General features: G+C 43.7%; 1 protein-coding gene across 2 annotated transcripts in view; it reads left to right on the forward strand.

Annotated features, from left to right (window-relative positions):
• The window catches only part of foxn3 (forkhead box N3), a 115,620-nt gene that overhangs the window by 69,704 nt on the left and 22,869 nt on the right, over positions 1-23,047 (forward strand). For both annotated transcript variants that reach the window (XM_039009904.1, XM_039009903.1), the window contains exon 4: positions 11,071-11,138. In XM_039009904.1, coding sequence (XP_038865832.1) covers positions 11,071-11,138 — 68 coding nt within the window. The remainder of the gene's footprint in view (positions 1-11,070; positions 11,139-23,047) is intronic.

The raw sequence follows: 23,047 nt of genomic DNA on the forward strand, positions 1-23,047 counted from the left end.
AACCCGACGCCAAGCATATGTGGACTGGGACTATGAACACTGGGCTGGCCCCTGGTGAACTAACCTAAGAACAGAGCCGAACCACGGCTATTGTATCCCTCCACCTACTGTACTTTACACTGGGTCCAATTGATATTGTGACTTTAATTACAGTCTCAAAGAAAGTTAATAACTTGCAACTTAGTAATACGTCTGTAGATTTTGTGGAGCAATGGTTAAGTCAGTGCAAACTATAGGTCACATACACACACACACACACACACACACACACACACACACACACACACACACACACACACACACACACACACACACACACACACACACACACACACACACACACACACACACACACACACACACACACACACACTTTTCAACAGAGCCCTCTCTATTTCAGGCGCAGGGGAAAGTAGGGCGCTGTGACTGAGAGAGACTCACAGTCAAAGGAAAACAAAGAGTCTGTAGGAAAACAAAGAGTCTTTTTAAACTTGCGGCAAAGCGGTTGGACCTAGTACAGTCATGTACTAATGGCTCTGTATAATGCAGGCTTATACTACATTATGTCACTGTATAATGTAGGCTTATACTACACAGTGGCGGTCGGTGCCGTTTAAGATTAGGGAGGACACAGTTTTTTTTTTATGAGCATGGCCTTATTTCTATTACAGCATATTGGATGACTGTCATTCATATTCCATTCAATGTAACATCAATAGGTGTAGGCTACAATGACAATCAAATGTTCCCTATATCCATCATGATGTTGCTATGAATGGAAGTTTATAACGCAGGTGCACAGGTCGAGAGACAAATTGGATCCAACCTTTTTATGCGAGTAACGTACATGTTGGATAAAAAATGTCACGACAGGCCTGATGGAAACAGATTTTTGGGGGGGTAAACTTTCCAAATGTCGACAAAACAAAATACACTATAGAAGGCCGGATCTTTTTGTGTCTGTAAAATGAATAATGCAAAGAAATGTCGGTGGAAACGTTTTTATGTGCAAATATTGACATAATAATCATCCTATCGAAGTAAACTTGGAGGCACGCGATGACATGTTGTTTGGTCCTCCCACTACGATTTGGGAAACCATGCAGTTTATTAGGCTACAGATGAAACAAGTTCACAGGGTGGTGAAAGTGCACTGTGATGAGCTTGATGTTCCTTTCCAATAAATATTGAGGGTCTTATTCTGGTGACATGATCATCGATGCTTGACTGCCGTTTGACAAATAAAAAGAATCTCTCTCTTTTGTCCGTAATGATCTCATCATGTAGGCTATACAGACGCTTTAGCCAACAGCATGCAGATAGCGCTGTGGGCTAGAGCACACGTGCCAATACCAGAGTGGGCACACTCGCTATATAAGGACACATTTTTGGTGAGAAAACCATCAGTAGAGTTTAACTTGTATTTTTTATTAGATACATTTAACCGCAAAAGGTATTTTTATGTGCACTACATCATCACTCACAGCATTTTATCTGCAACAGTTTAATTTGATGGAAACACATTTCTGTTGGGAATATGTGCATGTTTTTATGTGGATTTTAGAGTATTCGCATGAAAATTTGTCGCCAATTGGATGGAAACTTAGCTAGTGACACTTTCAATACCACCTTGCACACTTTTGCCTGCATCTAGCTTATCTAGGGTGTAATCATCAGTCCAAACAGTTGCAAACAAGTTTCGATTGGTTTAACCTTGTTGCATTTGAGAAACGTTTTTCAACAGAATCTGCTGAATGAATACACCCCGGATCCTCCGCACACACAGTTCACTTTCATAGCAGCCACATACAAACATCATCATCACTCGTTGTATAATTCCTTCTCTCATCTACGCGCTCTTTTCCTCTCACCTTTTCCCTTCGCTTGTGGACTTCAGTGCACAACACAACAGCTGTCTGTAACCAGGCAAAAAAACGTTCCAAGCCAAACATTCATACCATAACTGCAACACACAGGTTACATCGTTGTCACCATATTAGCTAACGTCATAGTCAACATAGCTACTCGAACTAACACGTTAGTAAACCCGCTACAATCATGCAGTACAGTGTACAGCAAGCAGTTTAGCAGTTACACTGGCGGTTCCATCGCTGCAACTCCCGTATGGACTAGGGAGAGGCGAAGCTCAAGAGTCATGCGTCCTCCGAAACACGACCCCGCCAAGCCGCACTACTTCTTGACACGCTGCTCGCTTAACCTGGAAGCCAGCCGCACCAATGTTTCAGAGGAAACACCGTACAGCTGGCGACCGAAGTCTGCGTGTATGCACAAGTAGTCGCTAGAGCACGATGGGACAAGGACATCCCAGCCGGCCAAACCATTCCCTAACCCGGACGACATTGGGCCAATTGTGTGCCGCCTCATGGGTCTCCCAGTCGCGGCCGGCTGCGACACAGCCCGGGATCAAACCCGGCTCTGTAGTGATGCCTCTAGCACTACAGTGCAGTGTCTTAGACCGCTGCGCCACTCTGGAGGCCCCTCACTATTAAAATGTTTTTATGAAATTCACTGAGTAGGATGGTCCTTCACTTCCTCCTCCGAGGAGCCTCCACTGACACTATAGTATGTCACTGTATAATGTAGGCTTATGCTACACAATGTCACCGTGTAATGTAGGATTATACTACACTATGTCACTGTATAATTGTAGGCTTATAATACACTGTGTAACTGTATAATTGTAGGCTTATAATACACTGTGTCACTGTATAATTGTAGGCTTATAATACACTGTGTCACTGTATAATGTAGGTTTATACTACAGTATGCACATACATTAATGGCATTGATGTCTGTACTCCAGATAGAGAGGGAATCAAAGCCGTAATTATTTCAACTTAATGACAAATTGCACTTGTCTGCTTCCCTACAACTGTCTGCTATCACTGCTATTTATTTAATATTTTCTAGCATGTAGAGTTGGTTATATACTGTATCTTTTTAGAGTCAAAACAAACTTGGAATATCTCAATAAATTACTCAGTGAGCTCTCATCCCTTTAAATGGTAAACATGATATCACATACAAGACTGTTGACTGGTGTTGGCCCGGCTAATGATTTGACCTGGATCCATACACTCTTAGAAAAAAAAGTATTATCTAGAACCTAGAAGGGTTCTTTGGCTGCCCCCATAGGAGAACCCTTTGAAGAACCCTTTATGGTTCCAGGAAGAACCATTGTCTAACATCAAATGGTCACACTTGTAGGCAATGTCATGGTGACGTTGGCTTGCTAAGCTCATGTGTAGAAACACGGCATCTGGTGTCATGGTTGTCTCGCACTGAACTGCGCATGTGCAGGCCATCAAATCAAAGGCACTCCTTCGATATTAAATAGTTTTCCACGAAAATGAAAACGTGTCAGTTTGTCACATTCACGAGGTTGGAGGTATAACATGTTCAACTACTTAAGCCATTGGCTCGATTCTAAGTTGTGCCTTTAGATTTTGAGAAAATCTACAACTAAGGAAGAATCTTTCCCTTCTCTCTAACACCAAACCCCCTGCCTGTTCTGTTTGGTCTGTTTCGCAAGCGTTCCCAGAAGTCTTGCGATGTTGTGCCTCTGGGTTTAGAAACTCTGTGACCGATCTGTCTTGTAGGATGTGGAACTCATATTCAAATTTGAATATTGAGCATCCGCCATTCAAAAAATGAAAACATAGTTCCTAATTTTGGACATCACTGCACTCTTGTATAACTCTCCATGAAATAGGCAGAATATCTAGCAAGCTAAATTATTAAAATGTTGTGACAGAGATTTAATAGTTTGTAATTTTGACAAAATAAAAACAAACCGGTGGCTATCTCCTGCACAAATTCTGTGCAAGGACGTTGGTCGCCAGTGCAGTGACTTGGTCAGCTGTGTAGCTAACAGTTTATTTTCAACTGTTCAGAGGAGACTGTGTGAATCAGGCCTTCATGGTCGAATTGCTGCAAAGAAACCACTACTAAAGGACATCAATAATATGAAGAGACTTGCTTGGGCCAAAAACACGAGCAATGGACATTAGGCCGGTGGAAATCTGTCTTTTTGGTACTGTACAGTTGAAGTCAGAAGTTTACATACACCTTAGCCAAATACATTTAAACTCAGTTTTTCACAATTCCTGACATTTAATCCTAGTAAAAATTCCCTGTTTTAGGTCAGTTAGGATCACCACTTTATTTAAAGAATGTGAAATGTCAGAATAATAGTAGAGAGAAGGATTTATTTCATCACATTCCCAGTAGGTCAGAAGTTTACATACACTCAATTCATATTTGGTAGCATTGCCTTTAAATTGTTGAACGTGGGTCAAATGCTTCGGGTAGCCTTCCACAAGCTTCCCACAATAAGTTGGGTGAATTTTGGCCCATTCCTCCTGACAGAGCTGGTGTAACTGAGTCAGGTTTGTAGGCCTCCTTGCTCGCACACACTTTTTCAGTTCTGCCCACATTTTCTATAGGATTGAGGTCAGGGCTTTGTGATCGCCACTCCAATACCTTGACTTTGTTGTCCTTAAGCCATTTTGCCACAACTTTGGAAGTATGCTTGGGGTCATTGTCCATTTGGAAGACCCATTTGCAACCAAGCTTTAACTTCCTGACTGATGTCTTGAGATGTTGCTTCAATATATCCACAGAATTTTCCTGCCTCATGATGCCATCTATTTTGTGAAGCGCACAAGTCCCTCCTGCAGCAAAGCACCCCCAGAACATGATGCTGCCACCCCTGTGGTTCACGGTTGGAATGGTGTTCTTCGGCTTGCAAGCCTCCCCCTTTTTCCTCCAAACATAACGATGGTCATTATGGCCAAACAGTTCTATTTTTGTTTCATCAGACCAGAGGACATTTCTCCAAAAAGTGTGATCTTTGTCCCCATGTGCAGTTGCAAACTGTAGTCTGGCTTTTTTATGGGGGTTTTGGAGCAGTGGCTTCTTCCTTGCTGAGCGGCCTTTCAGGTTATGTCGATATAGGACTCGTTTTACTGTGGATGTAGATACTTTTTTACCTGTTTCCTCCAGCATCTTCACAAGGGCCTTTGCTGTTGTTCTGGGATTGATTTGCACTTTTCGCACCAAAGTACGTTCATCTCTAGGAGACAGAATGCGTCTCCTTCCTGTGCGTATGATGGCTGCGTGGTCCCATGGTGTTTATACTTGCATACTATTGTTTGTACAGATGTACATGGTACCTTCAGGCATTTGGAAAATGCTCCCAAGGATGAACCAGACTTGTGGAGGTCTACAATTTTTTTCTGAGGTCTTGGCTGATTTCTTTTGATTTTCCCATGATGTCAAGCAAAGAGTCACTGAGTTTGAAGGTAGGCCTTGAAATACATCCACAGGTACACCTCCAATTGACTCAAATGATGTCAATTAGCCTATCAGAGCTTCTAAAGCCATGACATAATTTTCTGGAATTTTCCAAGCTGTTTAAAGGCACAGTCAACTTAGTGTATGTAAACTTCTAACCCACTGTCACTGTGATACAGTGAATGATAAGTGAAATAATCTGACTGTAAACAATTGTTGGAAAAATTACTTGTGTCATGCACAAAGTAGATGTCGTAACCGACTTGCCAAAACTATAGTTTGTTAACAAGAAACATTTGGAGGGTTTGAAAAACGGGTTTTAATGACTCCAACCTAAGTGTATGTAAACTTCCGACTTCAACTGTATATAGCTAACTGTAAAGTAATGAGTGGGACATATAGTGTTTAGTTGAATGCTATTTTATGTCAATCATATTGCTGCTTGTAGCCTGTAAGTGATGCTTCATGGTCTTATGCTTCAAATCAATTCAAATCAAATTTTATTGGTCACCTACTCATGGTTAGCAGATGTTATTGCCAGTGTAGTGAAATGTTTATGCTTCTAGATCTGACAGTGCAGCAGTATCTAACAGGTAATATCTAATAATTCCACAACAAAACCTAATACAAACACTCTAGTAAAGGAATGGGATGAGAATATATAAGTATAAAATATATGGATGAGCAGTGACAGAGCGGCTAAGATGCAATAGATAGTATATAATAGATAGTGTAGTGTACTATACATATGAGATAAGTAATGTGAGATATGTAAACATTCTTAAAGTGGCATTATTAAAGTTCCATTTATTAAAGTGGCCAATGATATCAAGTCTGTAGGTGGGCAGCCGCCTCTCTGTGCTAGTGGCCTTGACACAATCTGATGGCCTTGAGAAAGAACATGTTTTTCAATCTCTCTGTCCCAGCTTTGATGCACTTGTACTGACCTCGCCTTCTGAATGGAAGCGGGGTGAACAGGCAGTTGCTCGAGTGGTTATTGTCCTTGATGATCTTTTTGGCCTTCCTGTGACATCGGTTGTTGTAGGTGTCCTGACGGGCAGGTAGTTTGCCCCCGGTGATGCGTTGTGCAGACCACATCACCCTCTGGAGAGCCCTTTGGTTGTGGGCGGGCCGTACCAGGCGGTCATACAGCCTGACAGGATGCTCTCGATTGTGCACCTGTAAAAGTTAGTTAGGGTTTTCGGTGACAAGCCACATTTTTTCAGCCTCCTGAGGTTGAAGAGGCGCTGTTGCGCCTTCTTCACCACACTGTCTGTGTGAGTGGACCATTTCAGTTTGTCCATGATACAGTATGTACACCGAGGAATTTAAAACTTTCCACCTTCTCCACGGCTGTCCCGTCGATGTGGATAGGGGGGGTGCACCCTTGCTGTTTCCTGAAGTCCACAATAATTTCCTTTGTTTTATTGACGTTGAGTGAGAGGTTGTTAAACTGACACCACAATCCGAGTGCCCTCACCTCCTCCCTGTAGGCTGCCTCGTCATCGTTGGTAATCAAGCCCACTACTGTTGTGTCGTCTGCAAACTTGATGATTGAGTTGGATGCGTGCTTGGCCTGGCAGTCATGGGTGAACAGGGAGTACAGGAGGGGCTGAGAACGCACCCTTGTGGGGCCCCTGGGTTGAGGATCAGCGGAGTGGAGATGCTGTTTCCTACCTTCATCACCTGGGGACGGCCCGTCAGGAAGTCCAGGACCCAGTTCCACAGGGCGGGGTCGAGACCTAGGGTCTCAAACTTCATGATGAGTTTGGAGGGTACTATGGTGTTGAATGCTGAGCTGTAGTCCATGAACAGCATTCTTATATAGGTATTCCTCTTGTCCAGATGGAATAGGGTAGTGTGCAGTGTGATGACGATTGCATCGTCTGTGGATCTATTGGGAAGGTAAGCAAATTGAAGTGGTTCTAGGGTGACAGGTAGGGTGGAGGTGATATGATCCTTGACTAGTCTCTCAAAGCACTTCATGATGACAGGAGTGCTACGGGGCGATAGTCATTTAGTTCAGTTACCTTGGCTTTCTTGGGAACAGGAACAATCGTGGCCATCTTGAAGCATGTGGGGACAGCAGACTGGGATAGGTATCGATTGAATATGTCCGTAAACACACCAGCCAGCTGGTCTGCACATGCTCTGAGGATGCGGCTAGGGATGCCATCTGGGCTGGCAGCCTTGCAAGGTTTAACACATTTAAATGTTTTACTCACGTCGGCCCCGGAGAAGGAGAGCCCACAGTCTTTGGTAGTGGTTCGCGTCGTTGGAACTGTATTGTCCTCAAAGCGCAAAGAAGTTGTTTAATTTGTCTGGATGCAAGACGGCGAGGTCCGCGACTGGGCTGGTTTTCTTTTTGTAATCCGTGATTGTCTGTAGAATGTGGCTTGTTTATCAAGTGTTCTGCCTTGCAATAATAAATACCATGAATTAAGAAATAATGGGGGAAAAAACAGCAAATGCTTAGAGGTTTTGACTTAAAAAAACAAAACAATGAAAATGCTATTTAGTACTGTAATGGTATTAATTAACATAATATTATTACGAAAATATTTTGTAAAAATGTTCTAGGCTACCCTACCATTTGAATTTGGGTAGCTAGGGTTACTATCTGTTCAGGGTTAGGGTTATTGCTAAAATAGTTTATACCTAGGGTTAGGGTTTTTAAGGCAAAAAACTGAATGGGTTTATAGCTCACTTTCTCCTCCCCGTGGCCATCTGCGGGTACTACATACCTCTCTGGGCTCATAATCTGAGGTAGCAACTGTGTCTACAAATCTACAAATCAACGAGGTAGACCCATCCATTTGGTTGCAACTCAGTGAACCAGCGCAGCATACACTCAATTCGATGCCTACTAATGAAAAGATTTTGAAGCATATCAAATTACCCAGCAGCCATTTAGAAACAACAAAACTGGTCCAAAAATCATTTCGTTTGTCATTCAAATTTTTCTGGCGGTTTAAATTGGCAAAATCTTGAAAAAGAGAACACAGACACATGTTTTTTGTTTTAGGTTTTACACCTTTTTCTAGAAAGAATTTGGTAAACCATGACCAGATGTTTTTTTTAAATCGCTAGGCGTCAGCCATCTCTTCACCGTGGGTCACCGCAACGTGTACTCAGCCGAACAGTGAGATCGCACATCAAGTAGCCGTTACCCGAGGTAAACGTTCAAGGTTTACGTGGGTAAATCTCATTGCTAACGATTGCGAAGCTGGCATTTTGATGGAGAACAGTAGGCTGGGAATAGAAAGTTTGGAAGGTGAGTTGGTGCCACGTGCTCAGTAGAACTATTTGGAGCTGGCAGGGTGAAAAATGCCCTAAAATAAGGCCTGTTTTTTCGCGATTACTTCAAAACCATGCCAAGCAGCTGGGACATACGGTAAAATTATGAAATGGGCTCCATGGAGGATGCAATTAACTCGTTTTTATCAGAACATTTCAGTGACTGGCTCAGCTGTTGCCGAACAAATCTATGCTAGCTTTCGTGCCTATAGTCAAACTTCAGAAACACTGCTCATTGAAGGACAATAATCTTTAGCTAGATGTAAAATGGGGTGACTAAGACTTCCTCACCAATAAAACATCAACATTATTGACATTTATTGTTCTAGCTTAGATTCATTCAGACATGTTTGAGGCAGAAATGAGGTTCAGCAGACGATGTCGCCTAGGTAATATTTTAAAATGTTGTGGCAGCACATTGTAGCCGGACTACTTTTGATCTATCCCATGATCCTTTGCGAGGTACGAGACAGATCAGTGCAGGTGGAATCAACGCACTAGCTGATGTAAGACAATGGGTAGAAGAACCCTTTTGAGTTCCACCAAAAAGGGTTCTCCTATGGGGACAGCCGAAGAACCCTTTTTTTCTAAGAGTGTAGTGGTGTTTAGTGGCTGGATGTCTCCAAACAAATACATGAATACTAATACAGGAAAAAGGAAGTTGACGATGTTGTTTCGGTTGCCAGGCAACTGATATGCTAATGAGGCTGTTAGTCAGTCAGAAGGCTTCTGTGTGTGTTTGTATGCGTGTGGCTCAGTGAGTGTGTGTTTGCCTGTGTGTGTGTGCGTGTGCGTGTGTGTGTGTGCGCACATCTCAGCATTCAGTGTCTCAGCATTCCGACACAGCTATAATTGAAAGTATCCGTTCTCTGTATGAAGAGTGGAGATGTGATGGCCCTCTCCTCTCCACAGCTAAATTATCCCAAATTGTCAGGTCAGACCTAGCCATCTGTCATCGGCGTACTGCCCTGCTTATCAGGAGATGGAGATGGAGAAACGGGTCGCTCTGTGCTTGATTAAGGTGCCTGTTGAACACGTTTTTTCTCTTCTCCTTCGCGCTCCATCGTTTAAATGAGACGTGTCTCTCTTTCTGAGGCAACTCATCAAGTGTGTGTCTTAAGCTGGTGGCACACACACACACACACACACACACACACACACACACACACACACACACACACACACACACACACCGTTTTGGGGCTATAATGTGCTGTGCCTTCCTGCTCCACTGTTTGTTCTACAGCTCAATTAGTTAATATGGAGTAAGCAGATTAACATGGAGCATAGCAGTAGACGGCCTGGCTGTGGCTCTGCTATCTGTTGTGTTACAGGGTGTGTGTCTGTGTGCGCGTGCGTGTGTGTGTGTGCCTCCCTATCTATGTGAGAGGATGGAGTACTCAGATGTAGCTCAGTGGAAGATCAGACTACCATCTGATTAGATCTGGGATAGCTCTGTCTGGTCTGAGAGAGAGGTAGAGGGAGGTAGAGCCAAAGAGAGACAACGGGGAGAGAGGATTAAGAGCGAAAGGGGAGAGAGTGACAGACAGACAAAGAGAGAAAAGCGATAAAGGGAGTAGGATGGAGAGAGAGAGAGAGTTGTGTCCACTCCTTATCCCCTCGACTGCAGAGATAAAGGTATTAGGAGTCTGTTAACCCTTTGAACTCTTATCATACACACACATCGACACCCACACACCACCTCTCAGAGCAAAATGGTGTGTGTTACCGTGCGCATGTGTGCGTGCGTGTTTCGATGACTGCTCATGTGGTTACAGCTAAAAGACCGTGGTCTAGGGGCCTCCCGGGTGGCGCAGTGGTCTAGGGCACTGCATCGCAGCGCTAGCTGTGCCACCAGAGATTCTGGGTTCGCGCCCAGGCTCTGTCGCAGCCAGCCGCGACCGGGAGGTCCGTGAGGCGACGCACAACTGGCCTAGCGTCGTCTGGGTTAGGGAGGGTTTGGCCGGTAGGGATATCTTTGTCCCATCGCGCACCAGCGACTCCTATGGCGGGCCGGGCGCAGTGCACGCCACAGGTCGCCAGGTGCACGGTGTTTCCTCCGACACATTGGTGCGGCTGGCTTCCGGGTTGGAGGCGCGCTGTGTTAAGAAGCAGTGCGGCTTGGTTGGGTTGTGTTTCGGAGGACGCATGGCTTTCGACCTTCGTCTCTCCCGAGCCCGTACGGGAGTTGTAGCGATGAGACAAGATAGTAATTACTAACAATTGGATACCACGAAATTGGAGAGAAAAAAGGGGGTAAAATAAAATAAAAAATTTTTTTTTAAAGACCGTGGTCTGTTTTGTGTGTGTAAGAGACTGGTTGAAACCCCCTTGCTGTGTTTTGCATAGAGATTGAAGAAGTGCTGCTCTAGTGGAATATTTTACAGGGCTGTCATTTGAGCTAATTCAGTCCGAGGCTCTTCCTTACTCATGCTTTCTCTCTCTCTTTTTCTGCAGCATGTCCAGTCCTCCTATATGGCCAGGGAGTCCCTTCTTCCGAAAAAATGGAGGGGTCCTTCTGCAAGGTACCGTCACGTAGACTTGAATATTATACCTTGTATTTTCACTCCCTCTCTCTCCCGTATCTCCTCCTCGCCCCCACGGTGCACGGTAGGACGGACTGAGACCCCCATCCTTCACTTTCTGATACACTTCAAAGCTGCCGGAGTGAAGTTGGTTCATTTGCATATGCTCTTTAGATATCATTAACCCAGTCTAACTCTCTCCTTCTTTCCTTCCTCTCTCTCTCTCTCTCTCTCTTTCTCTCTCTCTCTCTCGCTCTCTCTGTCGATCACCCTCCCTCCATGCAGGCACCTGGCTAGATCACAATAGCCTTAACTCACACTGAATAGATCCGGCATTGGTTCTGCTCTTATAAAAAGGAGCGTCTCTTAAGTCTCGAGGTGGCTGCCTTTTTGTGTCTGCTCCTCTCCCCTCCTCTTTCTCTCATTCAGACGTTATTTTTTGGCAGGGGGGGTATATAGAGATTCTGGCAACATCTCTTCAGCTGCTTCTTCCCTCTCTTGTTTTTCCTGCTGTACTGTAATCCGACGGAATGTCTTTTTCTCCTTTCTTTCTCCTCCTCCCCCGCGGCGCTGGGCATTGAGAAGGGGTTTGGTGTATAAGTCGCCATTGTTCCTTTGTCTCTTGACCAGTTGATCAGTATTCCAAGCTCCTGCTAATATGATACTGCACATGGTAATGGTAATGCACAGAGAGCAGACCTTAATATGGCTATTGTGGAGCAACAGAAAAAAGAGAGGGAGGGAGATCCCTTTTCTTGAGGACAATGCTGCAGTTTTTGAAACAGGGGAAGAAGCAAGAGGAGTTTTGAAAGGAGGCATACAGCTTCTAACGTATTGCTTTATCCCGAAGAGGATAAATATATCTATCTTTCCAGGAGTGTTTGAGGAAGCAAAGGAGTGTTACAAAGAATGGGCAAATTATTCTACTGAAGTGGTCCAGTGTTGCATTGAATATCAGAAGGAAGGACACATCTGAAATTGGACCCTATTCCCTATAGGGCTCTGGCCAAAAGTAGTGCACTACATAGAGAACAGGGTGCCATTTTGGATGAACCCCATTGTCTTTATGTTGAACTTTATTGTCAGTTAACTGGACTCAATCCCCTAGTCAGTTAGGAAGACATGGAGATTCACCTTCTGAAAGTTGCCATGGTAATGGTTAGAGCTGGCCACCTAAAGTATTGTTGCCATGGCTGCGATACGTCGGTAGACATCTTCCCCAAGCTTTTGTGTCTGTGGGAGAGGGCGATGAGACTGTCAGGGTTTTTACTATGGTGAGTTTCATCTTCTAGATCAGACAATGAATTGAGGAGAGGAGAACGAAAAGGTATATGGAAGACATAATTGCCTGTTTTGGGTCTTCCCTCTTTCTCCTTTTATTTTGATCAGTTATATTCCTCTCTCTCAATTATTCTGCCTCTCATACTTCCTCTAATCCCTCTTCATCTATTTATCCCCCCTCTCTCTCTCTCTCTGCCGTTGCATCTCTCGGATTCTCTCTCGCATTTAAACGCGGAAGAAGCATTCAGTTGATACATTTCGTTAAATAAGATTAGAAGAATAAATATACAACACAATGTACATGGATGATGGTTACACTATGTATTACTTGTAAGTGATGTACAATGTACATACTTCAGGGAACTAAAGGTCACGGGATGTCCCTCAGGCTATGGAAATCACCCAGAGTAATTCCCAGCTTTATGTCATTATTAAAAGCGCAGAAGTTGGGAATGGATTGATCTTATTTGGGAGTATTTCTTACAGTAGAGGAGAAAGTGCATCTCTGTCTCTACCTCCCCTGTAGTGCAGTGACCACATGGCGTTCCTCTTTTGGAAACCATGTCTTTTTGTATGGCCCTTTTCTATAGCCAAATGGTGGTCGCTGAGCCTGTGTTTGGTCAGGATCGGTCTCTGTGTTGTATCTCTGACAGAGTAGAGATATTCTGACAATTTGTATTCTCTTTAGAGGGCCAAACAGCAGTTTAGTTTGTTCTTTGTTTTTGTTTAGGAGGTTTTAATTTCTGTAGCAATTTGATTGATTTCCTTGTGTGTTTTGGGTAATAGGGTTGTTTCGTGTTTTTAACAGCTGACTCTTTTCAGGGTTCCGCTGTTGGGTTTCCAGTGCTTTTTTCCAGTGCATAGTACGGATGTTGGGGCTTCATTTAAAATGGTGCCAAAATGTTTGTGTCCTTTCCTTTATATTTACAATTAAAGGGAATCTTCAGAGTCCAGCTCTGCATACATTATTTGGTATTTTAAAAATATATATATTTAGGATAATTCTGCCGAATTTTGTATGTTGATTGATGATTTGGGTTTTTAGCCCAATGCTTATAATCGTAATTACAGATTGGACTCCAAACCTTGGTAAAATTACACTATTGACTATTTTGTATCATATTTGGATAGGAATATTTATTTTTGAGAATACATTTTTTAAGGAGTAAAATGCTTTGCAGGCTTTTTATTTGAGTGGATTCACTGCCAGACCAAATCTACCAGAGGCACATATTTTTAGTCCTAGGTAGTTGTACCATTGGGCATGTTCAACCGTGGTATTTCCTCATTTGAACGAGTGTCTGCTGTTCTGGTTCCTGGCCTTTTTCTGGAAAATCACAACTTTGGATTCCCGAAACTTGTTGAAACTTGTGTGTTTTGTCCTATATTTTTATTGTATTTTTTATTTTTAGTCCCAGCCCCCATCTCCGCAGGAGGCCTTTTGGTAGGCTGTCATTATAAATAAGAATTTGTTCTTAAAACTTCTTATGGCTGCAATCCCGTTAACGGGATCGATATGACAACAGCCAGTGAAAGTGCAGGGCGCCAAATTCAAACAACAGACATCTCATAATTAAAATTTCTCAAACATACATGTATCTCATATCATTTTAAAGGTAATCTTGTTGTTAATCCCACCAAAGTGTGCGATTTCAAATAGGCTTTTCAGCGAAAGCACCACAAACGATTATGTTAGGTCACCACCAACTCAAAGAAAAATTCTGCCATTTTTCCAGCCAAAGAGAGGAGTTACAAAAAGCACAAATAGAGATAAAATGAATCACTAACCTTTGATGATCTTCATCAGATGACACTCATAGGACTTCATATTACACAATACATATATGTCTTGTTCGATTAAGTTCATATTTATAACCAAAAACCTACGTTTACATTGGCGCCATGTTCAGAAATGCCTCCAAAATATCCGGAGAAATTGCAGAGAGCCACGTCAAATAACAAATACTCATCATAAACTTTGATGAAAGATACATGTTTTACATAGAATTAAAGATACACGTGTTCTTAATGCAACCGCTGTGTCAGATTTCAAAAAGCTTTACGGCAAAACACAATATTCAATAATCTGAAAACAACGTTCAGCCACAAAAGCAAGCCATACAGTTACCCGCCCAAATTGTGCAGTCAACAAAACTCATAAAAAGCATTATAAATCTTCACTTACCTTTGCTGATCTTCGTCGGAATGCACTCCCAGGACTCCCACTTCCACAAGAAATGTTCGTTTTTTTCGGTAATGTCCATCATTTATGTCCAAATAGCTATTTTTGTTGCGTGTTTGGTAAACAAATTCAACGTCAGGGAAGCGCGTTCACTAAAACCTGACGAAATGTCCAAAAGTTCCGTAACAGTCCGTAGAAATATGTCAAACGATGTATTGAATCAATCTTTAGAATGTTTTTAACATAAATCTTGAATAACGTTCCAACCGAAGAATTACATTGACTTCAGATGAGCGATGGAACGGAGCTCCCTCTCATGTGAACGCGCATGGTCAAAGAATGGTCACCTCATGGCAGACCTGATTAATTCTCCTCTCATCCGGACCCCCTTTCACAGTAGAGTCATCAGACAAAGTTCTACAGACTGTTGACATCTAGTGGAAGCCGTAGGAAGTGAAAACTCATCCATATCTTGCTGTGATTTCAATGGGAGCTAGGTTGAAAATCTACCAGCCTCAGAATTTCCACTTCCTGTTTGGATTTTTTCTCAGGTTTTTGCCTGCCATATGAGTTCTGTTATACTCACAGCCATAATTCAAACAGTTTTAGAAACTTCAGAGTGTTTTCTATCCAATACTACTAATACTATGCATATATTAGCAACTATGACTGAGGAGCAGGCCGTTTACTCTGGGCACCTCTGTGCACCTTTCATCCAAGCTACTCAATACTGCCCCTGCAGCCATAAGAAGTTAACTGACTAGTTAAATTAAGGTAAACAAAAGAGAAATTATGCTTTATTCCCAAATAATGTTAAGTTGTTCCTGTAGTTGCTCTGTCGGTGACAGCAGGCCAAGGTCATCTGCGTAGAGCAGGAATCTGACCTCATCTTTGAGGGTGAGTCCAGGGGCTGCAGATGTAGACGTTGAACAGAGTTGGACTTAAACTGCACCCTTGTCTCACCCCTCGCCCATGTGCAAAAAAACTCTGTTATTTTATTGTTCAGTTTAATACTACTTGTGTTGTTAGAGTAAATAGATGTAATGACGTCGTACACTTTACCCCCTCTCTCTCCCAACCCCGCACCTCTCTGATTCAGAGAGGTTGGGTTAAATGCGGAAGACACATTTTGGTTGAATGCATTCAGTTTTGCAACTGACTAGGTATGCCCTTTCCTTTCTCTCTATCTCCCCCCCCCCCCTCTTCTCAGTTAGAGATAGCAGGACTATTACAGACAGAGTACAAAAAGTACCCTGCACCTGCAAGTTACTGGATATTCATAGTACACTCCTTAGACATGTGGAGACCTACTCTACTGTGTCCCTCGTCTGTCTCCCAGCTGACAGACAGACACACCACTGATACTGGCAGTTAGAGGGAGGAGTGTTTAGTATCAACTCTGCTGCTGTGGAGCCTGGTATTACCTGGAGCGTGAGGGAGGGAGGGATGGTTGGATGGATGGATGGAGGGGAAGGGGGGGTAGTGTGTGTGGGAGGAACATCTGTTGAGAGCAGCGACCGAAACACGATCTGAACGGCTAGCTAACACATACACTCAAACAGATAAGTAGAAAGGTGTGCACGTACGCATGCTGTGGCAGATTCCAGTGTGTGTGTGTGATTGTGTATGTATGTGTGTCTCGCGGCCCCTTGCGCAGGCCTTGAGAGAGTTGTTGAGAGGCTGGAGATTTCCTCTGGAGCAGCTGAAGGAGAGGCAGACAAACTAGCGCTATATTATTGAGCCACTAGTACCATGACATACACACACACACAAACTCAGGTACCCCCCCCCACATACACACACTCCTACCTCAGCTGTGTGATCCAGCTCCGTTCTGAAGACTCTCACACCTGTCCCAGTCTCATGCACAGGTCACTATTGATTTATGGATTTAGGAGCTTCCCCTGACACCCTGCCAAAAGCCCTCCAAATACACCCTCTCTTTCTTCTCCTCCCTACCGTCTCTCTCACTCTCTCTCTCCCCTCCCCTCCTCTCTCCTGCTCTTCTTGTTGAGTTGTGCCTCTTCAGTTCAAAGTTCTGTGGTGAGGCGTGTCTAGCTTAGGAATGGCTCAGAGAGCTGGAGTCTAGCGCTATACCCATCACTTTCAAACTGAAGAGAGGGGATAGAGGGAGGACAGGAGAGGGGATAGAGGGAGGACAGGAGAGGGGATAGAGGGAGGACAGGAGAGGGGATAGAGGGAGGAGAGAGAATATTGAGGAGGGAGGACAGGAGAGGGGATAGAGGGATGAGAGAGAATATAGAGGAGGGAGGACAGGAGAGAGAATAGAGGGAGGAGAGAGAATATAGAGGAGGGAGGACAGGAGAGGGGATACAGGGAGGAGAGAGAATATAGAGGAGGGAGGACATGAGAGGGAATAGAGGGAGGAGAGATAATATAGAGGAGGGAGGACAGGAGAGGGGATAGAGGGAGGAGAGATAATATAGAGGGGAGGACAGGAGAGGGGATACAGGGAGGAGAGAGCATATAGAGGAGAAGGGATATAGGGAGGAGAGAGAATATAGAGCAGAGAGGAGAAGGGATAGAGGGAGGAAAGAGAATAGAGAGGAGAAGGGATAGAGGGAGGAGAGAGAATATAGAGGAGAGAGGAGAGGGGATAGAGGGAGGAGAGAGCATATAGAGGAGAGAGGAGAGGGGATAGAGGGAGGAGAGAGCATATAGAGGAGAAGGGATATAGGGAGGAGAGAGCATATAGAGTAGAGGGGATATAGGGAGGAGAGAGAATATAGAGGAGGGAGGACAGGAGATGGGATAGAGAGAGGAGAGAGAATATAGAGCAGAGAGGAGAGGGGATATGGGGAGGAGAGAGCATATAGAGCAGAGAGGAGAGGGGATAGAGGGAGGAGAGAGAATATAGAGGAGGGAGGACAGGTGAGGGGATAGAGGGAGGAGAGAGAATATAGAGGAGGGAGGACAGGAGAGGGGATAGAGGGAGGAGAGATAATATAGAGGAGGGAGGACAGGAGAGGGGATACAGGGAGTAATCCAGACTAGTAATATGACAGCTGTGATACCTAATAGTACAGATTTTATAGTACTAACTAAAATTGTATAGTCCCATTAACTCATCATCATTGAACTGTATTATTCCCTGTAGTACTCCTGGGTATGATGTCATGCGTGCCTGTGTGTGTGTGTGTGTGTGTGTGTGTGTGTGTGTGTGTTTGTGTGTGTGTGTGTATGTGCTTGCGCGCGTAACACAAGCAGGGTTTCCAGCTGACCGTTGATTGACATGTGATATCATTGTGTGTGCGCCGGGACATTGACGTCTGTGCTGTGTGGGTGGGAGTGTGTCATGTGACCACATTACTATTTTTTTCAAGAGTGTCCAATTTCTATTGGTGCATGTGTGTGAGACAGTTCCTCTAAGCCCCTAAACCTATATTCCATTTAGGTGGTCTTCTGTATGTTTTTACATATAATGAATGATGCAGGACCAGTTAGAGCAGAAGGCGACAGAGCAGGATGTATGGCGCAGTGTGTGTGTGTGTGTGTGTGTGTGTCGGTGTGTCGCGTGCCTCTGCTGTCTCACAAGTTAGGAGTGAGTCAGAGGAAAAGTCTTTGAAGTATTCCGCCCACCACACTGCTCTCAGCAATGAATACACACACACACACACACACACATTTTTCAGCTCTGAGCAATGGCAGAATAAGCCGGGGGATATTTAACTTGCTGATACCGGAGAGAAAAGAATGAAGAGAGAGAGAGAAGAGCGAAGTAGCGTAGTACTGATGAACAGTTGGAGAAATGGCAGTGGACTGAAGACACAGAATATCACAGTGGAACCACTTTCCGCGCTACACCCTCTCCTATGGGGACACAGAATATATTGTGAACCCATTTCCATACCACAGCCCTCTCCATAGCTCCCTCTGCATGAAACTCACCGTTACTGGTATGGAGGAACTTAGACCGTTGTCGCCTGTTTCAAGACATTCTGGCAGAACCCGTTTTCTCATCGCTCTTCAGTGCCTTTTGAGTTTTCTTATGCAGACAGTTGGACAAGTGAGATAAGAGAGTGTTTAAGATGCTTGCTGGTGTAGTTAGAAATAGATGTCATATTTTATACATTAAGCTTTGCTATAGTTTTGTACAATACGTGTAATGCCGACGTGTCAAACGGGAATGCTATTTGCGCCTAAACAGAGTAAACAGAGAGCATGAGAATAAAGAGATATCTTTATATTTTTGAAACCTTTATGAGTGCAATGTTTACTGTTCATTTTCAATCGTTTTGTTGTTGTTGTTGGTTTCTTCTTGTCGGTTTATTTCACTTGCTTTGGCAATGTAAACATGTGTTTCCCATGCCAATGAAGCCCCTTTGACATTTGACACACTCTTCCGTTTCTCTCTCCGTCATCCTTCTTTTCCTCCTCTCCCCTTAACTTCTAAGAGTAAGTCACTCGTTCTTGTCTTCGCTTCTTCCACATTTAGATATTCAGGAGATGACGGAGGGAGGGGGGGTTATGTCAGAATACCCTGGGGATAAAAGAGAGTGCGAGAGAGGCGATCAGTTGGTTACATCACCCCTCCTCTCCTGTCTCTTTCTCTCTCTCTCTGTGGGTGGTGCTGTCAGGTAGTGTGTTTCCTGCTTCAAAGCATCTCACTCCCTCTTCCTTTTCTCTCATCCTTTTCCCTCTTTTTACCTTCAGAGTGTCACAGTGACTCAGAGGTGTGTGTGTGTGTCTCCACTAACAGCCTTGACCATGTCTCCTGGGTCTGTCTGTCTGGGGGATGAAAAGGTGTCCTCACGTCTAGGGGAAATGACACGGCACCGGCAACCCATGTGACAGATCCAGCTGATGGGAGGGAAAGGGGTTGACTGGTTGTCTGGTGTCCTCACACTTGTACACCCAGTCAGCATGTCCACAATAAGTACATTTCCACTGCTGCCACCAATGAACCATTGAAAGGCTCTTTGATGCTGCAGGATCTTTATGTAAAGTGGGATGTCATCACACTCGTCTGATGTACAGGGCTTTCCTGTCACACTCGTCTGATGTACAGGGCTTTCCTGTTTCAGACTATGAAATTCTATGCAGTCCTTGGTTCACCTCAAAGTGTGGGGAGGTCTACATTCTGGTTTTAGTTGACTTCAGTCCATGTTCTGCCCACAGCTGCCTTGGATTCTGTTATTGGTCACTCCCATTTAGAAACCAGTCTGCTATTGGTCACTCCCACTTAGAACACCAGTCTGCTATTGGTCACTCCCACTTAGAACACCAGTCTGCTATTGGTCACTCCCACTTAGAACACCAGTCTGCTATTGGTCACTCCCACTTAGAACACCAGTCTGCTATTGGTCACACCCACTTAGAACACCAGTCTGCTATTGGTCACACCCACTTAGAACACTAGTCTGCTATTGGTCACTCCCACTTAGAACACCAGTCTGCTATTGGTCACACCCACTTAGAACACCAGTCTGCTATTGGTCACACCCACTTAGAACACTAGTCTGCTATTGGTCACTCCCACTTAGAACACCAGTCTGCTATTCTTCACTGCTACTTGTGTTCTATATTCAGATCTATGGAGGAACATCTGCTATCTTTATTGATCGTTTTTTCCCCTCTCTCTCTCTCTGTCTCTCTCTCTCTGTCTCTCTCTCTCTGTCTCTCTCTCTCTGTCTCTCTCTCTATGTCTCTTCTCTCTCTCGCTCTCTCTCTCTCTCTCTCTCTCTCTCAATTTTCAATTCAATTCAATTCAAGGGGCTTTATTGGCATGGGAAACATGTGTTAACATTGCCAAAGCAAGTGAGGTAGATATTATACAAAAGTGAAATAAACAATACAAATTAACAGTAAACATTACACATACAGAAGTTTCAAAACAATAAAGACATTACAAATGTTATATTATATATATACAGTGTTGTAACAATGTACAAATGGTTAAAGCACACAAGTTAAAATAAATAAGCATAAATATGGGTTGTATTTACAATGGTGTTTGTTCTTCACTGGTTGCCCTTTTCTTGTGGCAACAGGTCACAAATCTTGCTGCTGTGATGGCACACTGTGGAATTTCTCCCAGTAGATATGGGAGTTTATCAAAATTGGATTTGTTTTCAAATTCTTTGTGGATCTGTGTAATCTGAGGGAAATATGTCTCTCTAATATGGTCATACATTGGGCAGGAGGTTAGGAAGTGCAGCTCAGTTTCCACCTCATTTTGTGGGCAGTGTGCACATAGCCTGTCTTCTCTTGAGAGCCATGTCTGCCTACGGCGGCCTTTCTCAATAGCAAGGCTATGCTCACTGAGTCTGTACATAGTCAAAGCTTTCCTTAAGTTTGGGTCAGTCACAGTGGTCAGGTATTCTGCCACTGTGTACTCTCTGTTTAGGGCCAAATAGCATTCTAGTTTGCTCTGTTTTTTTGTTAATTCTTTCCAATGTGTCAAGTAATTATCTTTTTGTTTTCTCATGATTTGGTTGGGTCTAATTGTGCTGTTGTCCTGGGGCTCTGTGGGGTGTGTTTGTGTTTGTGAACAGAGCCCTAGGACCAGCTTGCTTAGGGGACTCTTCTCCAGGTTCATCTCTCTGTAGGTGATGGCTTTGTTATGGAAGGTTTGGGAATCGCTTCCTTTTAGGTGGTTGTAGAATTTAACGGCTCTTTTCTGGATTTTGATAATTAGTGGGTATCGGCCTAATTCTGCTCTGCATGCATTATTTGGTGTTCTACGTTGTACACGGAGGATATTTTTGCAGAATTCTGCATGCAGAGTCTCAATTTGGTGTTTGTCCCATTTTGTGAAATCTTGGTTGGTGAGCGGACCCCAGACCTCACAACCATAAAGGGCAATGGGCTCTATGACTGATTCAAGTATTTTTAGCCAGATCCTAATTGGTATGTTGAAATTTATGTTCCTTTTGATGGCATAGAAGGCCCTTCTTGCCTTGTCTCTCAGATCGTTCACAGCTTTGTGGAAGCTTTTTTTTTTTTTTTTTTTTTTTTTTTTTTTTTTTCTCTCTCTCTCGTTTGTTATCGGGGTGATTTATTATGTGGGTGTAGCGTCTGCTTATATGACTGATCAGATATGATCCGTAGCTGTTGTGTCTCTCTCTGTTTCTGTCATCAGGTGTGAATTGATGAGAGGGCTGAGTGTTGCATCATCTCGTTGGCGTCTGTGATCTGAGTGAACAGATATGGGTTGTGGGTGTTGTGCCTGGTCAATCTGAAGCGTATTTCCTGGGTGTTCTGCCATGGTTAGGCCTGTGATATGCATGATCATATGACGTTTGTGGGTGTTTTGACTTGTGGTGATGATGATGATGATGATGATGCCTCTTTCCCTACCCCCCCCCCCCCCCCTCCTCCTGCTCTCCCTCTCCTTCCCTCTCTCTTCCTCTTTCTTACCCAGTTACTTCTATAAATAGGTTTTGAAGTCAGGGGCTGTGCATTGTAACACTACACTGCCTTCCTTTACACGGAGGGGGAGAGCGGGAGAGGGAGAAAGGATGAGAGAGGGAGTGAGACAGAAAGAGAGAGGGACAGAGATAAAAGGGGGGTGGAGGGTAAAAGTGGAACGCATAGCAGCGTTGAAAGATATATAGAGTAAGAATGACTTTGCTTATAGTCACCACTCGACTGGTTTCAATTATGGGCTGTACACATTGATTATGTCTCCCTCTCTATTTCCCCCTATCCTTCTTTCTCTCTTTCTTCCCTACTCCCTCTCTGCATGTCTGTCTCCTTATTTTCTCCTCTCTCTCTCTCTCTCTGGTATTTCCTGTTCTTGGTCATGTGGTGTGTGTGATCCACTCGGGCTCTGAAGTGAAGTATGTGAAATGTGATCGGTTGCCTTGGCGACAGCAATGCCCCAGCCAGAGAGAGTGGCAGGAAGGAAGCAGCAACCCACAGGAAAAAACACTATATTATTTACTATAGTATATAGTACAGTATTTACACTATACACTAAAGTCCAAGTCCGCAAAAACACTACAGTGAACTGTAGTATATACTATAGTAAATAATGTAGTGTTTTGCGCATTGTAGTATGTACTGTAGTATTTTTGCTGACATTTCTGTAATAGTTCCTATGGTGTTTTTGTTTTATTATTCTCCTTCAGGAAACCTACTGGATAAATACTGAAAGAACACATTTTCCATAACCTGTAAGTAGGTTGGTCTGGGTTCTGAAGGGATACTTCAGAGCTTCTGCTCTTTTTCTATAACCTGTAGGGAACACAATATATGGGCTATACTTGACATGTAGGTTTCTCACTTATGGGTGGCACAAATTTGGACTATGGGGGAGGGGAATGGGTATATGTCAATCGAATGCTGTAGTATTTACTATAGATAAAAAAGTGTCGTGTTTTTGCGGACTTTACTGTAGTGTTCACTACAGTATTTAAAAAAAATACAAAAAAAGTTAATACTGTAGTATTTGCTATAATATCCGACAGTATGCTACAACATT

The sequence above is a fragment of the Salvelinus namaycush genome, chromosome 15, assembly GCF_016432855.1.
Source record: "Salvelinus namaycush isolate Seneca chromosome 15, SaNama_1.0, whole genome shotgun sequence".
Classification (NCBI taxonomy): Eukaryota; Metazoa; Chordata; class Actinopteri; order Salmoniformes; family Salmonidae; genus Salvelinus; species Salvelinus namaycush.